Below are 16,176 nucleotides of genomic sequence, written 5' to 3' on the forward strand. Positions count from 1 at the left end.
AAAGCTTTCATTTTAAACAGAACTTTATTCATAAAAAGTACAATGATAGACAAAAAGTATTTGAGGCTAAATAATAAAAAAGATCTCATTTTGATTTAATGGATGAAGAAGTACCTTAAAACTTTTATCCAAACTTTACCTTTCAGCAGCTTTGCTGTTTCAGTGTGGTCCAAGTTTCATCTTTGTAAGTCTTTTGTCATTACCCATACAATTTAATTATCTTCCTTTAATGATTTATATCCTTACTTTTTATAATGTGGAGACAAAAATTGCTCCCAATATTCCAGATTTCGACACAAGAGTGTTATACAGTTTCCCTTGACTTGTACTCACTGTAGCTTACTTTTCAGCCAACATCCCATTAGCCTATTAGTGAATGGCTTCTGTCTGGATGTGGATAATGACAAGCACATTTTACTTCAGGAGACCAAGGTTTGCGTGTCTGTGTGGGTTTCCTGCGGCTGCTTTAGTTTCTTCCTGCAGTCCAAAGATATGCAGGTAAAGTTGATATGTTGATACTAAATTGTCCCGTGTGTGTGTGTGTTTGTGTTCACCTTGCGATGGATTGGCACCCTCTCCAGAGTTTGTTCCTGTGCTGTGTCCTGTGCTAGCTGGGATAAGCTCCAGGACCCACCACAACCCTATTCAGGACTAAGAGGGTTAGGAAATGACTGACTGAATTTCTTGCTGCCATTCCTTTCTCATAAGGTGTACCTTCAATTCAGACCCCTGCTGTAAATATATTATCTATTATGCATACTTATCAGTGACTCCCCTAGCCAAACTTGGGCACTGAGCAGAATCTCCTTGTTGTTGTATCACTTGTGATGTGATACAATAAAATAAAAACTATTTTATTAGGACTACTACCACTATTGCCACCACTACAACCAATAATAATGATACAATACAGCAATTATTACTACTTCTAATACTAATATACAAAATACTACTACTACTAATAATAATAATAGCAAACACTACTACTAATACTACTACTAGTAATGAAGTTCTTAATAATCTTACTTAATGCAGTAAACACAGGGTTAAAATGAAACTGAAAATTTAGATATTTAAAAAGTGAACATGTGAATGTATCTCCTACACTTTTGAATTTACCTAAACATCATTTTGTCCTTCTAACAGCAGATAACTAAATCAGTAATGTAATCTGACAATAAAATGAACCAACAGTTGAAGTTAATCTGGGCTGATTGTGTTTGTATGTCAAAGTTTCTTGCATGATGCTTTCTTACAGTTCAGCCAACAACTACGTAAGAGTGTGTGTGTTTGTACAATTTACAAATGCATTCTCAATGCAACAGCACTCTGAGTACTTAATATGTCAACTAACGTTAGCATCCTTTAACAACATGTGGAAGTCCTGAGGTCTATATGACAATAATAAATAATCCACAATCATGTGTCATCTGGGTATTTTAACATCAAGAAATATCTTTTAAACACATGGTATCAAAACTGTTACACAGTGTTACTCCATTACTTCAGTAAGCTGCGAACTTTAGTGTAGTGCTAACTGATGTAGTGTTAGCAAGCTTACTGGAAGTTGGACAAATTTCAATTTCTAAACACAAGTGCAGCACAAGCTGCTTCTGCATGCTTTCGTTTTTTCCTTTTCAGTGCTCCTGATTGATGTTGACTTAATGTCATCTCTCTGCTTGTTTATGGAAAATAATCACAACAGGTAACTGTCAGTGATGTTAGTTTGACGATTCACAAAATAGTAATAACCTAAACAGAGTTGAGCAGCTGACCCCCAGAGCTCTGCTTCGTTGAGGTAGTTATGGCTTTGCATGTTACACGATATGCCCGGTAATACTATGGTTTAATTTAGGGTGGTGTGAGGAGTTATCAGACTCAAGTCAAGTGAAACATGTGACAAAAACATGCAATCCAATTGGCTGTCCAGTGGAGCTACTGAATCGTCCTCCCCACAACGGCCGTCTGATTACGGGCCCCACATACAGTGCATGATCTGAGTATTGGAAGGGATGGTTCTGCTTCTTGTATGTGAAATGTTCTTTGGTAACAATTTAGGTAGCTTGTAAGTATCTATTAACAATATGCTTGTTATAAAAAGTATCCCCTCCTTGAACCGTCACCTTATCGTGGTGGAGGGGTTTGCGTGTCCCAATGATCCTAGGAGCTATGTTGTCCGGGGCTTTATGCCCCTGGTAGGGCCACCCAAGGCAAACTGGTCCTAGGTGAGGGATGAGACAAAGAGCGGTTCAACAAACCTCCAATGAAGAACAAAACCTTGGACGACGTTTTCCCTTGCCCGACGGGTCACCGGGCCCCTCTGGAGCCAGGCCTGGAGGTGGGGCTCGATGGCGCGCCTGGTGGCCGGGCCTGCACCCATGGGGCTGGCCGGGCACAGCCCGAAGAGGTAACGTGGGTCCTCCTTCCCATGGGCTCACCACCTATGAGAGGGGCCAAGGAGGTTAGGTGCAGTGTGAGTTGGGTGGTGGCCGAAGGCGGGGACCTTGGCGGTCTGATCCTCGGCTACAGAAACTGGCTCTTGGGACGTGGAATGTCACCTCTCTGAAGGGAAAGGAGCCTGAGCTAGTGCGCGAGGTGAGAGGTTCGCTAGATATAGTCGGACTCACCTCAATGCACAGCTTGGACTCTGGAACCAATCTCCTTGAGAGGGGCTGGACTCTCTACCACTCTGGAGTTGCCCGGTGAGGGCCGAGCAGGTGTGGGCATACTTATTGCACCCCGACTTGGAGCCTGTGCATTGGGGTTTACCCCGGTGGGCGAGAGGGTGGCCTCCCTCCGCCTTCGGGTGGGGGAAGGGTCCTGACTGTTGTTTGTGCATATGCGCCGAACAGCAGTTTGGAGTATCCACCCTTTTGGAGTCTCTGGAGGGGTGCTAGAGGGCATACCTTCTGGGATTCCCTCGTTTTGCTGGGAGACTTCAATGCTCACGTGGGCAATGACAGTGAGACCTGGAAGGGATTGGGAGGAATGGCCCCGATCTGAACCCAGCGGTGTTTTGTTATTGGACTTCTGTGCTCGCCACGGATTGTCCATAACGAACACCATGTTCAAGCATAAGGGTGTTCATATGTGCACTTGGCACCAGGACACCCTAGGCCTCAGGTCGATGATCGACTTTGTGGTCGTGGTCGCCGGACTTGCGGCCATATGTCTTGGACACTCGGGTGAAGAGAGAGGCGAGCTGTCAACTGATCACCACCTGGTGGTGAGTTGGCTTCGATGGTGGGGAAGATGCCGGTCAGACCTGGTAGGCCCAAACGTGTTGTGAGGGTCTGCTGGGAACGGCTGGCAGAGTCCCCTGTCAGAAGTAGCTTCAACTCCCACCTCCGCAGAACTTCAACCACGTCCCGAGGGAGGTGGGGACATTGAGTCCGAATGGGCCATGTTCCGTGCCTCTATTGTTGAGGCGGCTGACCGGAGCTGTGGCCGCAAGGTGGTCGGTGCCTGTCGTGGCGGCAATCCCGAACCCGTTGGTGGACACCGGAGGTGAGGGATGCTGTCAAGCTGAAGAAGGAGTCCTATAGGACCTTTTTGTCCTGTGGGTCTCTGGAGGCAGCTGATAGGTACCGCAGGCCAAGCGGAATGCGGCTTCGGTTGTTGCTGAGGCAAAACTCGGGCATGGGAGGAGTTTGGAGAGGCCATGGAGAACCACTTTGGACGGCTTCGAGGAGATTCTGGTCCACCGTCCGGCGCCTCAGGAGGGGAAGCAGTGCAGTGTCAACACCGTATATGGTGGGGATGGTGCGCTGCTGACCTCGACTGGGACGTTGTGGTCGGTGGGGGACTTCAAGACCTCCTCAATCCCACTAACATGCCTTCCAATGAGGAAGCAGAGCCTGGGGACTCTGAGGTGGGCTCTCCCATCTCTGGGACTGAAGTCACCGAGGTGGTCAAAAACTCCTTGGTGGCAGGGCCCGGGGTGGATGAGATATGCCCGAGTTCCTTAAGGCTCTGGATGTTGTAGGACTGTCTTGGTTGACACGTCTCTGCAACATCGCATGGACATCGGGACAGTGCCTCTGGATTGGCAGACGGGTGGTGGTCCCCTCTTTAAAAGGGGACCGGAGGGTGTGTTCCAACTATAGAGGGATCACACTCCTCAGCCCCCTGGAAAAGTCTATTCGGGGTTCTGGAGAGGAGGGTCCGTGGATAGTCGAACCTCGGATTCAGGAGGAACAGTGTGGTTTTCGCCCTGGTCGGAACAGTGGACCAGCTCTTCACCCTTAGCAGGTCCTGGAGGGTGCATGGGAGTTTGCCCAACCAGTCTACATGTGTTTTGTGGACTTGGAAAAGGCGTTCTACCATGTCCCTCGTGGAATCCTGTGAGGGGTGCTCCAGGAGTATTGGGTACCGGACCCCCTTGATAAGGGCTGTTCAGTCCCTGTACAACCGTGTCAGAGCTTGGTCCGCATTGCCGGCAGTAAGTCAGCCCGTTTCCAGTGAGAGTTGGACTCCGCCAGGGCTGCCCTTTGTCACCGATTCTGTTCATAACTTTTATGGACAGAATTTCTAAGCGCAGCCAGGGTGTTGAAGGGGGTTTGGTGGACTCAGGATTGGGTCACTGCTTTTTGCAGATGATGTTGTCCTGTTTGCTTCATCAGGCCGTGATCTTCAGCTCTCTGGATCGGTTCGCAGCTGAGTGTGAAGCAGCTGGGATGAGAATCAGCACCTCCAAATCCAAGACCATGGTCCTCAGCCGGAAAAGGGTGGAGTGCCCTCTCAGGGTTGGGGAGAGATCCTGCCCCAAGTGGAGGAGTTCAAGTATCTGGGGTCTTGTTCACGAGTGAGGGAAGAATGGACCGTGAGATGACAGGTGGATTGGTGCGGCATCTGCAGTGATGCAGGCTCTGCATCGGTCTGTCGTGGTGAAAAAGGAGCCGAGCCGTAAGGCAAAGCTCTCAATTTACCAGTCGATCTACCCTAACCCTAACCCTACCCTCATCTATGGTCATGAGCTATGGGTAGTGACCGAAAGAATGAGATCGCGAATACAAATGGCTGAAATGGGTTTCCTCCGCAGGGTGTCTGGGCTTTCCCTTAAAGATAGGGTGAGAAGCTCAGTCATCCGGGAGGGGCTCAGAGTAGAGCCGCTGCTTCTCCGCATCGAGAGGAGTCAGATGAGGTGGCTCAGACATCTGATCAGGATGCCTCCTGGACGCCTCCCTGGTGAGGTGTTCCGGGCACGTCCAACCGGGAGGAGACCCTGGGGAAGACCCAGGACATGCTGGAGGGACTATGTCTCCCGGCTGGCCTGTGAACACCTTGGGATTCTCCCAGAAGAGCTGGAAGATGTGGCCGGGGAGAGGGAAGTCTGGGCCTCTCTGCTGAAGCTGCTACCCCCGCGATTTTAAATCTAAAATAATTCAGAGTTTAGAATGTTAACAAGCAAGCTAATTAAAAATTCAATGGAAAACCAGCAGTAAAAAAATGACTTCTAATTAGCAAATTAGGTTGGACCATAAACCTGCAACCACTCCAGCTCTCTAGGAATGACCTTATCTGCCTTCCCACTTACTTTAGTGTCATTGCAATGCTAACAAACCTTTTATATTTACAAACTATAAAAAAATGAAAAATTGAAGTATCTTTACATGGATCCCCGAAAGATCCCATTCTGAGAATGTCCTTATTCGGCAAACTTGTTCCTTGCTTTCTATTTGTTGTGTAAACAGTGGTGGCTTCAGACTTTATGCCATTCATAATAATAACTTAGCTAATTACTTAGCTATTCATTCAATTGATGACCATAAAAAGGCTTCAAATTAATTTTTTTGAGTTTGAATCAGAGATTAGCAGGTAGATGTTTCAACATGTGCTGGGTAACGTTATGGAAAAAGAGTACTGACTGTCCATTTTTGGTGACCCACCCACACTTTGTTATGTTTGTATAGTTTGCTGTGTCATTGTCATTTAACTGGAAGGGTAGAGACCGGATGAAATACTTTTCTTTCAGAATCTTGCAATATTTCATTAGATTCAAAACTTTGTTTATGGAATGCTTTGTATTAATATTTGTTAAATGTAATGAAAATATAAACAGTATCTATTAAATCCAACAAAATAGACATATTTACGTTCACAGACTGGTGCTGGAGTCCATCCCCATTTTGTACAGGTTGAGAAAGTATTTGTTGCAGGTTTGAACATCCTGTTACAGGCGTACGACAAAGACTCTTGAAATTTATATTTTGCTTTATCACGTTGGAGTTGGACATATCCATCTGGTATATCTGGTTTATCACAGGTGATCTCTGAGAAGAAAATATAAAAAATACTAATACAAACATCATAAATCGAAATGCTGACATTAAACATTGCATGGTTTCTTAATTTATTTGTTTATTTAAAAAGAAGCACCATTTAAAAGGTAGTGAAACATCAGCTATTTTAACAAAAATAAAAATGTAATATGTCTATATTTTAGGAATAGATAATAAGTTAAAAAATGCAATAATTAAAAAAATCATTTGACATTGCCTATAGTGTCGGCAGGAACTGATTCACTAGGTTATACAAATTTATATTTCTTAAACATGGTATATCATATTTCTGCTCCTACCTACTAGAAGATGCTCTCTTACTTATTAATATTTTTAACATTTACATTTATATATATTTGCTTAGAGGGCGTTTTTATCCAAAGTGACTTACAAAAGAGGTCAACATTATTGAGTAAACATCAGTCTGGGGACTGTTTGGGAACTTGTGTTACAGGACTTGGTGTCAAAATTGACCATTACAAGTGAAGAACTCAAAACAACATACAAGCTATTCATGCATTACAAAAATGAACAGCTAGTGTCAGTTAGACCAAAATTCATCAAGTTAAAGAATCTTCAAATGCTTCATAAACACATTGATTGACTCTGAATTTTGAATAGAGGTGGGCAGCTCATTCCACCAGCCAGGAACTACAGATTGAGATCTGATGACACACTGAGGTTCTGTCACACGACACCATTTAACAGTAGACCTAACTGGTCAGCGAAGAAGCATAGTACCAAAATGTCTCCATATACAGTATATTGGTGCTGACCCACTGACTACTCTGTAGGCAAGCATCAAGGATTGGAACTTAATATGTGCCACTGAAACGAGCCAGTGTAGTGTAGTCTACGTCAGAGTTGTTTTGTAACCCCCATGTTACTACTCTTCAGAGAAAATTAAAGAAAAATTAAAGGAGGAGGGAAACTTACAATTGACCCCCTTAAATACTCTTTCTCATTATAGGATTCACCTGTGTATGTAGGTCAGGGGTCACTGAGCTTACCAAGCCAATTTGAGTTCCAATAATTAGTTCTAAAAGTTTTGGAATCAATAAAATGACAACGGTGCCCAAATTTATGCACCTGCCTGATTTTGTTTGAACAATTATTGCACACTTTCTGGAAATCCAATAAACTTCATTTCACTTCTCCAATATCACTGTGTGTGTCTCCTATATGATATATTTAACTGACATTTTTTATCGTAACAACCAACGATTTATACAGGAAAATAATGACTATTAACAAGGTTGCCCAAACTTTTGCATCCCACTGTATAATATTAACAATAAGAGCAGCTCACTACTCAAAACGGTAAATATACAAGACAGTCATGATTGAACAGGGGGACTCTTTCTTATAGGTCAGCAATTCTTGCCACTGCACCACGGAAGCTGTTGTATCATCATTGAACCTTTTGTAAAAGTGTTTATTTGATCTTTGGACTTCAGGCTTTACACATTATATAGTTTATGTCTACATTTTGTCATTTATTTCTAACATATGAAAAACATTTCTGTTTTAACAATGTGTTTACACAGATTATTGTTGAAACAGAACACCCATGAAATGCATGTGTTCCAAATAATGATCTATTATTTCCATTTTAAAACTCCAGCACTTCACTCCCAGATAATCAAGGCAGGAATTGGGAGAACTTTGTGCCTGTTATGCGGCAGTGAGGGGATGGAACAGTAGGCTTCTTGCTGCTTGTCTTGATCGGCACATTTACAAGACAAAAGAGGCTGATGGAGATCTGCGAAGGGATTGAAAGTGGGCTGATTTACGAGTTTTTTCATAGGCTTTGGTAATTCTAGTGTTAAATCAGAAGGTGGCATGGCTGTATCTAATTTTCAAGTTTATTACTCGGTGGGAAAATATACAAGCTATAAAACCTGGAAATTAACACAAATAGAGGAACACACACTAGCTTGGTTTGCAATAGAAATGAAATCCTGTAGTACTTCTTTATATTCCTTACTTTGTGTGCCAATAAAGACAAGGTATCATCAATATGCTAACAACCCAATTGTCTTTCATTCACTCAGAATATGGAGACAATCTAGGAAACACGTCAAGTTAGATAATATTTTATCTGTGGCACCTCTACATGATAATCACCTCTTTCCACCCCCTCAAACTTACACAATTTTTAATGTTTGGAAAATGTAAGGGATTAAATCATTTAGAGATTTGAATATACAGTGGACCCTTGACTTACGAACTCAATTCGTTCACGAGGGCTCGTTGTAACTCAAGTTGGTTGTAAGTCAAGACTATTTTCCCCATAAGAAATAATGGAAATACCCATAATGTGCTCCCACAGCAACACTTACTTAACTTTTTCATAATAAAAAAGGGTTATATTAATGTGCATAATTTACCAAAACACCAATAATTTTTCTAATGTACTAACAAAAAAGTTATAAAAAGTGCCTAGCCTACCAGAAACAACAATTTCATACTGTACTCACCATTTAATTTGACATCTTTGGGCTGCAGGAAGGGAGGAGGAGGAGAATGAAACGGAAGGTGGTTATTGTTTAGAAGGAGCCTCCTTATGCAAATCTTTTCTTTGTAAAATTGTCGAGATGGTGGATTTCGACATGCTGTACATATTAGCGAGATCGGTCACGAACGCCACTCTCATATTTCCACACAATTTCCTTCTTCGTTTCGATTGTGATCGCTGTTTCTCAAGTTAATAATGACAGTAGTCGAGCACTCAGTTCAAAGCTGGCCGTGTTGTGAACTGTTGTAATAATACACTCCAAAGCAAGCCGGTGCTGACTCAGCCTGCTGACATCATCATGTGCCTCGCCAGCCCGGTAGCTAACATCCCTTAACAATCGCTTTCTTTACCTTCGTTACCTTCTCTTCCTTCCTTAGCAATTATGCGTCTTGCTTGCCATGGTCTTAGTGAATTATATATATAGATAAATCACTGCACTGACCGAAATTATGTCCACAAACACATGTATCTGGGCTCCGACTGATGCTTACGAATTCTCTCGGCTGTTTGTTTACAGTCGCACAAGCGGATACACATGACCGCATTTCGTCGTAACGCAAAATGTTGGTTGTAAATCAAAACAAAAATTTTGGTCGTAAATCAAGTTGTTCGCATGTCAGGCCGGTCGTATGTCAAGGGTCGACTGTAAATAATGTATTTGCATCCTATGAACAATTACACTCCAAATTTAGTCTCCCATCAACACAATGTTTCCACTACCTCCAAATTAGAAACAATACTAAATGAAATTTGTCCATTTTTCCTCATGTCCCACCTATTTCTATTCCAGAAGAGATATCGATCAGTCTTGGGTACTCAGACAGCATTTCTATAATATATTAAACCATTTTAAAATCCCTTCCTTTTAAAGAGTCCAGAGTACAGTGGCACAGAATGCACTCGAGCTCCATATGTGCGAAACATTCAATTATTCAACTTAAAATCTTTTATTGAGCACATCTGTCTCATTTAAAACTGTCCAAAATGTTTCCAGAGCAATATCCAACCTGTGAATGTTGCAATCAGGTTCCAGCCTCACTGGGTCACATGTTTTGGGCCTGCACCAAATTGACATCATTCTGGACCAAAAGTTTTAATTGCCTTTCAGAGAGCCTTGGTGTCACAATCCCTCCTAACCCACTAACAGCTGTGTTTGGTGGAATCCCAGATGGACTTAAAGTGGAGAAATACAAACAAACTGTGGTTAATTAATGTTATATACAATCTGAAATTGAAAAAAAATAAATTCTCACTTGGGGTGGCATGGTGGCACAGTGGTAGCACTGCTGCCTCGCAGTAAAGAGACCTGGGTTCGCTGTCTGCGTGGGTTTCCTCCGGGTGCTCCAGTTTCCTCCCACAGTCCAAAGACATGCAGGTTAGGTGCACTGGAGGTCCTAAAATGTCCCTATTGTGTGCTTGGTGTGTGTGTGTGTGTGTGCCCTGCGTTGGGCTTGTGCCCTGCCCGGGGATTTGTTCCTGCCTTGCGCTCTGGCTGGGATTGGCTCCAGCAGACCCCCGTGACCCTTTGTTAGGATATAGCGGGTTGAGAAATGACTGACTGAGTGAAATTCTCACTTAGATGATCTCTTCAAACTTTTTTAAAACCTGGCAGGACCTATTCAATAACATTTTAGAATAAGCTTTTATATTGGGGGAAAAGACTCTTTTCTCTCTTTACTGCTCTCAGCAGTTTTGCTCCAGCTGTTGTCCTTTCTTTGTTTTTCATGGGTGGGGGTGGATTAGAATTTAGTTGTGTTAAGTTTGTGTTGATTGTATGAAATGTCATATGCTTTTAATAAATTCAATAAAAAAAAAAAAAAAAAAGATTTAACAGTAATTTAGCACACCATTGAAGGATTTACATTTTCTTGAAACTTTACATTTTCCTATATTAGTTTAGATTGTATCACACATGTATATTTGGTAGATAAAAATGTGAGTTTCTCCTTGGGATTAATAATAATAATTTTCCTGGCCCTGCCCCTTCCAGTCTGGCTTCTTCTTAAGGGGTGCTGCCACCATTTTGAATCAGCCACTCATTTGGCTCCAATTTGAAAAGACCTGTTCACAAATTTGCTATTTTTGTTATATTTGCCATCCAGTTATATGGGGTTCGCCTTCCAGGTGTATCATGTCTTAATACAACATCTTTATTGATGATTTTTGCTATTTTATATACAGAAAGAAATTAACGTCAGTTAAATTATTTTATACCATATTTTTAAATAACTTAATAATAAGAAAGTAACAATTATTAAAAAAAAGTCTATATTGCAACATTATTTAACAAGTTTATATTTCATTTAGTCAAATGGTCATATCTTTGGATATGACTACCTGAACTCATCAGGTACAATTATGTAGCATTGTCCACAGTCTTCTTGTATATAGTCAAAACATTTAAAATCAATATCTTTAATAGGTTATGAATTATTGTTGACACTAGAACACACCACACACACTAATTTACTTGTAATATGATGTGTGTGAAATAAACTAGCCATTAATAAATAAAAATAAAACAATTCTAACCAGTACAAGTAGGAAATGGGTTGCTCCATGTTCCTTGAGCTGTACAATATATTTCTCTTTGGCCATTAAGCTTGAGATTTGCATTTTTGCAATCAAACTGCAGCACATTTCCAAAAGGGACTGGATGATCATCTTCATATGTCCCACTTGTGATTATTACGTTTTCTGTTATTGCTTCATGTGGGCATACTACGACTGAAAAATAAAGAAAAATATTTTAGGCATTTAAATAATTAAGAAAATTACATGACATAGAAAAAAAATCAAATGGCCTAGGAAACATTTCTCTTTGTAAACTTAATATCTCATAGGTATATACATTAATAAAGATATAAGAAGTTTGACAAACAAAAGTAGTATATTCATTGGTTAGGTAATAATTAATCTACATCATTATCTTATAAAGATAGATTTAGAATATCATTGCTCTTTAAAGTATATCCCATAGCTTTTTTATATATTCCAGATTCATGCGTTTCTTTGTGTGAGGAAGTGATTTCTGCATGGTGCTGAATGCCGTTCCCCTTAGTTTCCATCACTATCTCCAATGACAGATTCGCTGTTTCACTGTAAAAAGTCAGCAGGATCAACCTTATCAATTAATTTGGAAATTACGAAGATCTGGACTAGATCTCTACAAGGCTTTTTGTGCTGAAGACTAAAGAGGTTTGATTGTCTTAGCCTATTAGAACAGAACATCCCAGCAAACATGAACACAGTGGGCCCCAGTGAACAGGCCACGGGCAGTGTGGGCTTTGGAAAAAAACAATTAAATGCCACACTTGCTCAGTGTTGGGGCTACTACAAGGGGGTCCTTAGTAAATTTTCATTAGTGGATAAAAATAGCTAGTGAAACAAGTTCAGTAAGTCAACTCATTGTCCCAGTGATGGTTTGGCAAAGCCGGCCATTGTAATCACTAGCCCAGAGTTTCCCACTTTGTAATGTTGTTGCAGAGCATGTAACGCAGTGAATTAGTACTTTATAGATAGATAGATAGATAGATAGATAGATACTTTATTAATCCCAAGGGGAAATTCACATAATCCAGCAGCAGTATACTGATACAAAGAAACAATATTAAATTAAATAGTAATAAAAATGAAAAAATGAAAAAAATAAAAATAAAAAAAGCAGACAATAACTGAGTAATGTTCGCATTTACTCCCCCGGGTGGAATTGAAGAGTTGCATAGTGTGGGGGAGGAACAATCTCCTCAGTCTGTCAGTGGAGCAAGACAGTGACAAAAGTCTGTCACTGAAGCTACTCCTCTGCCTGGAGATGATCCTGTTCAGTGGATGCAGTGGATTATTCATGATTGACAGGAGTTTGCTTAGTGCCCGTCGCTCTGCCACAGATGTTAAACTGTCCAACTTTAATCCTACAATAGAGCCTGCCTTCTTAACAAGTTTGTCCAGGCATGAGGCATCTTTCATCTTTATGCTGCCACCCCAGCACACCACCGCGTAGAAGAGGGCACTCGCCACAGCCGTCTGGTAGAACATCTGCAGCATCTTACTGCAGATGTTGAAGGATGCCAACCTTCTCAGAAAGTATAATCTGCTCTGACCTTTCTTACATAGAGCATCAGTATTGGCACTTTCAGTGGGTTTTAGGTTTTGGTTGTAGTAGTTTTAAAAAAAACAAATTAGGACTAGTACCAATAAATGCAAAGGCATTTTTTCTGTAAAAGTAAATAGCCACATTAGTATTGCATTTTTTATTCCTTTGCTCATTAATTAATAAATTATAAATCTTCATAATTACACATAATTTAAATGATAAGAAAATAACACTAAAAATTAAAGTTTCTGGGAATAGACCAGTAACAAGTAAGGGGTGTTGCAGTAATAGCACTGCTGCCTCATGGTAAGGAGACTAGGGTTTACATCACAGGTCTTCCGTGTATGTAGTTTCCATGCTTTCCCCGCGTTCCTGCTGGTTTCCTCTGGATTTTCTGGTTTCCTCCCAAAGTCCAGAATCATGCAGGTTAGGTGGACTGGTGGTGCTAAAATGACCCTATGCTGTGTACGTGTGTTCATCCTGTGATGGGCTGGTGCCCTGTGCACACTGTTTACTGGGGTAGGTTCTAAGTACCCTGGATAAATAGATATAGAAAATGGATGGATGCACTATTAAGGTATGAACTTTTTCTGAGGTTCATGGGCTACCTGTCTGTTTTCCCAATTGGGCCATTGTTGGCTACCCACACAGGGTCAATATGTTTGCCCACACTGGATCTACACTGCCAATGTCAACTAATTTGGTGGAATGCCCTTTAATCCAAGCGGGTAGTTGGTTATAATACTGTACACTACACAGATTCTACAACTGTAATGACTTTTTTTGTAGTGTGGCAATCAGAACAGCAACGTTCTCTCAGTATAATGGCAGCTACATTAATGCATTATATGCAATGCACTGATGACACTAGCATTGGATGGATGACAGACATTGAGGAGGCAGCAAGAATCCAAAATGACCTCGACAAGTTTCAGAACTGAGTGAACATATGGAAAATTCAACTTAATGTTGAAAAGTGCAAAGTACAAAACATAAGCACAAGGAACATCAATTATAAATACAAGATGGGAGATGCTGTCATACAGGAAGCAACCTCTGAAAAAGATTCAGGGGTCTATATTAACACATTTACATTGACTTAGTAATGTACAGAAGTAATTAAAAAGGTGAATAAAATGTAAGGCTATAGCATAAAAACTGTTAAATTTAAGTCAAGGGGCATTATGCTCAAACTCTATAATGCAGTAGTGAGTGTTGTGTGCAGTTCCTGTCATCACATTACAATAAAGACATAGCAGCACTTGAAGCCATGTAGAGGAGAGTAACCAAGTGCATCCCAGAACTTAAGGACAGAGCCAGAGAATTAAGCCTGCTTAGTCTCAAGCAGAAGAGTCTGTGTGGGGACATAATCCAGGTGTTTAAAATCCTCAAAGACACTGATAAAGTAGATCAGGTAACATTCTTTCAGCTTAAGGGTGAATCTCATATTCAAGGACATCAGTGGAAATTAAGGGGCAGTGCATCTAACACTGAAGCCCTTCTTTATGCAAAGAGTTGTTGGACTCTAGAACAAACTAGCGAGACATGGAGTTGAAGGAGAAATTCTGACAACCTTGAAGAAAAATCTGGATGAGATATTGGGACAGCTTAGCTATCAGCTAAACAAACGGGCTTGATGGACTGAATGGACTTCTGTTGTTTGTCAAATTTCTTATGTTCTCACTATTGTAACTTCATTATATATACATCCATCCATCCATTTTCCAACCCGCTGAATCCGAATACAGGGTCACGTGGGTCTGCTGGAGCCAATCCCAGCCAACACAGGGCACAAGGCAGGAACCAATCCTGGGCAGGGTGCCAACCCACCGCAGGACACACACAAACACACCAAGCACACACTAGGGCCAATTTAGAATCACCAATCCACCTAACCTGCATGTCTTTGGATCGTGGGAGGAAACCGGAGCGCCCGGAGGAAACCCATGCAGACACGGGGAGAACATGGAAACTCCACACAGGGAGGACCCGGAAGCGAACCCGGGTCTCCTAACTGCGAGGCAGCAGCGCTACCACTGCGCCACCGTGCCGCCATTACATACACAGTTTTAGCAAAATAACATAATAATTTAGTTACCTTTTAAATTGCATTTAAATTTATTTCCTGCACAATTGAAATGTTGGGTCAACATAAATCTAATTTCCTGCGATGTATGATGATAAGTCAATAATTACCCGCAGTTTTGTGCAAATGTTTTTTGGGTTGTCTGTACAGCTTCCCCTGTGCACACGTGGAAATATGAAGCATCTGTGGTCACAGTGGTAGCTTCTTTTGTTGTTTTCTAAGAGTAAACATGGATGCTCCACTCTCCATTTGCTTTTTATTGGTTGAAGGTGAACCAGGGGCTCAAATCCTCATCAGTTTGCTTGCCAGAATCAGGGAACAGACTTCCTCAGTGTTGTCGTTGGCAATGGATATGGATTGGCAATCCCGCTCCTTCTTCTTTTTGATCTTTTTTTAACTTCTCCATATTGTGCAGAAAGTTGTCTATGGATTTTAGCACCTGGTAAACTTTCAGCCCATAAAAAACAAATCGCTGCTGGCTGCACTTCTTTGGTGCAATTGCAGTATGGCAAGGCCATGTTTACAACTGGAAAACAACAAGACAGTGTTCAGAAGCCAACAGAATGTCAGGTCATATAGAGTAGCATGGTGTGTAGAGTACATGTCCAAGGAGGTTACGCTCTAGCTTTACAACACACTGGTCAGTCCTCATCTAGAGTACTGTGTGGCTAAAAAAAGAAAACGAAGAAGAAAGAAGAAAAAAGTCCAGAGGACTGTGACTGGGCTGATTCCAGGACTATAAGGGATCAGTTAATAAGGAAAGATTAAAAGAGCTGAGCCTTATCAACTTAAGCAAACGCAGATTAAGAGGTGACATGACTGAAGTGTTTAAAATTCTGAAGGGAATTATTCCAGTGGATCAAGGCTGTTACTTAAAATTGAGTTCATCAAGACCACGGAGACAAAGTTGGAAACTTGTTAAGGGTAATTTTACACAAATATTAAGAGTGTTTTCTTCACAGATTTTCAGGTTCCTTTTACATGTGTGTTTTGTGATTAAATGTATTCACAAGTTTGTTAATTTCATCCCACTATTGGGGCTAGCGTTTTATCCTCAGATGGGTGGTCCCATCCAGCATTGGCTGCCTCAGCTCTGTATCTCTATGTCTTACTGGCCTCGCAAAAGCATCATGGGGCACTAGGAAAAAAAAGTATCTAAGCTGGGTGTACAGTAAAGTTCCAGGAAAATATTCAGAGA

At 41.5% G+C, this 16,176-nt stretch overlaps 1 protein-coding gene across 1 annotated transcript in view; it reads right to left on the reverse strand.

Moving 5' to 3' along the window:
• The window catches only part of cfh (complement factor H), a 115,976-nt gene that overhangs the window by 55,812 nt on the left and 43,988 nt on the right, over positions 1-16,176 (reverse strand). Inside the window, exons 5-6 of the mRNA XM_039776606.1 lie at positions 11,332-11,526; positions 6,096-6,272 (exon numbers count right to left, since the gene is read on the reverse strand). Coding sequence (XP_039632540.1) covers positions 6,096-6,272; positions 11,332-11,526 — 372 coding nt within the window. The remainder of the gene's footprint in view (positions 1-6,095; positions 6,273-11,331; positions 11,527-16,176) is intronic.

The sequence above is a fragment of the Polypterus senegalus genome, chromosome 14, assembly GCF_016835505.1.
Source record: "Polypterus senegalus isolate Bchr_013 chromosome 14, ASM1683550v1, whole genome shotgun sequence".
Taxonomy (NCBI): domain Eukaryota; kingdom Metazoa; phylum Chordata; class Cladistia; order Polypteriformes; family Polypteridae; genus Polypterus; species Polypterus senegalus.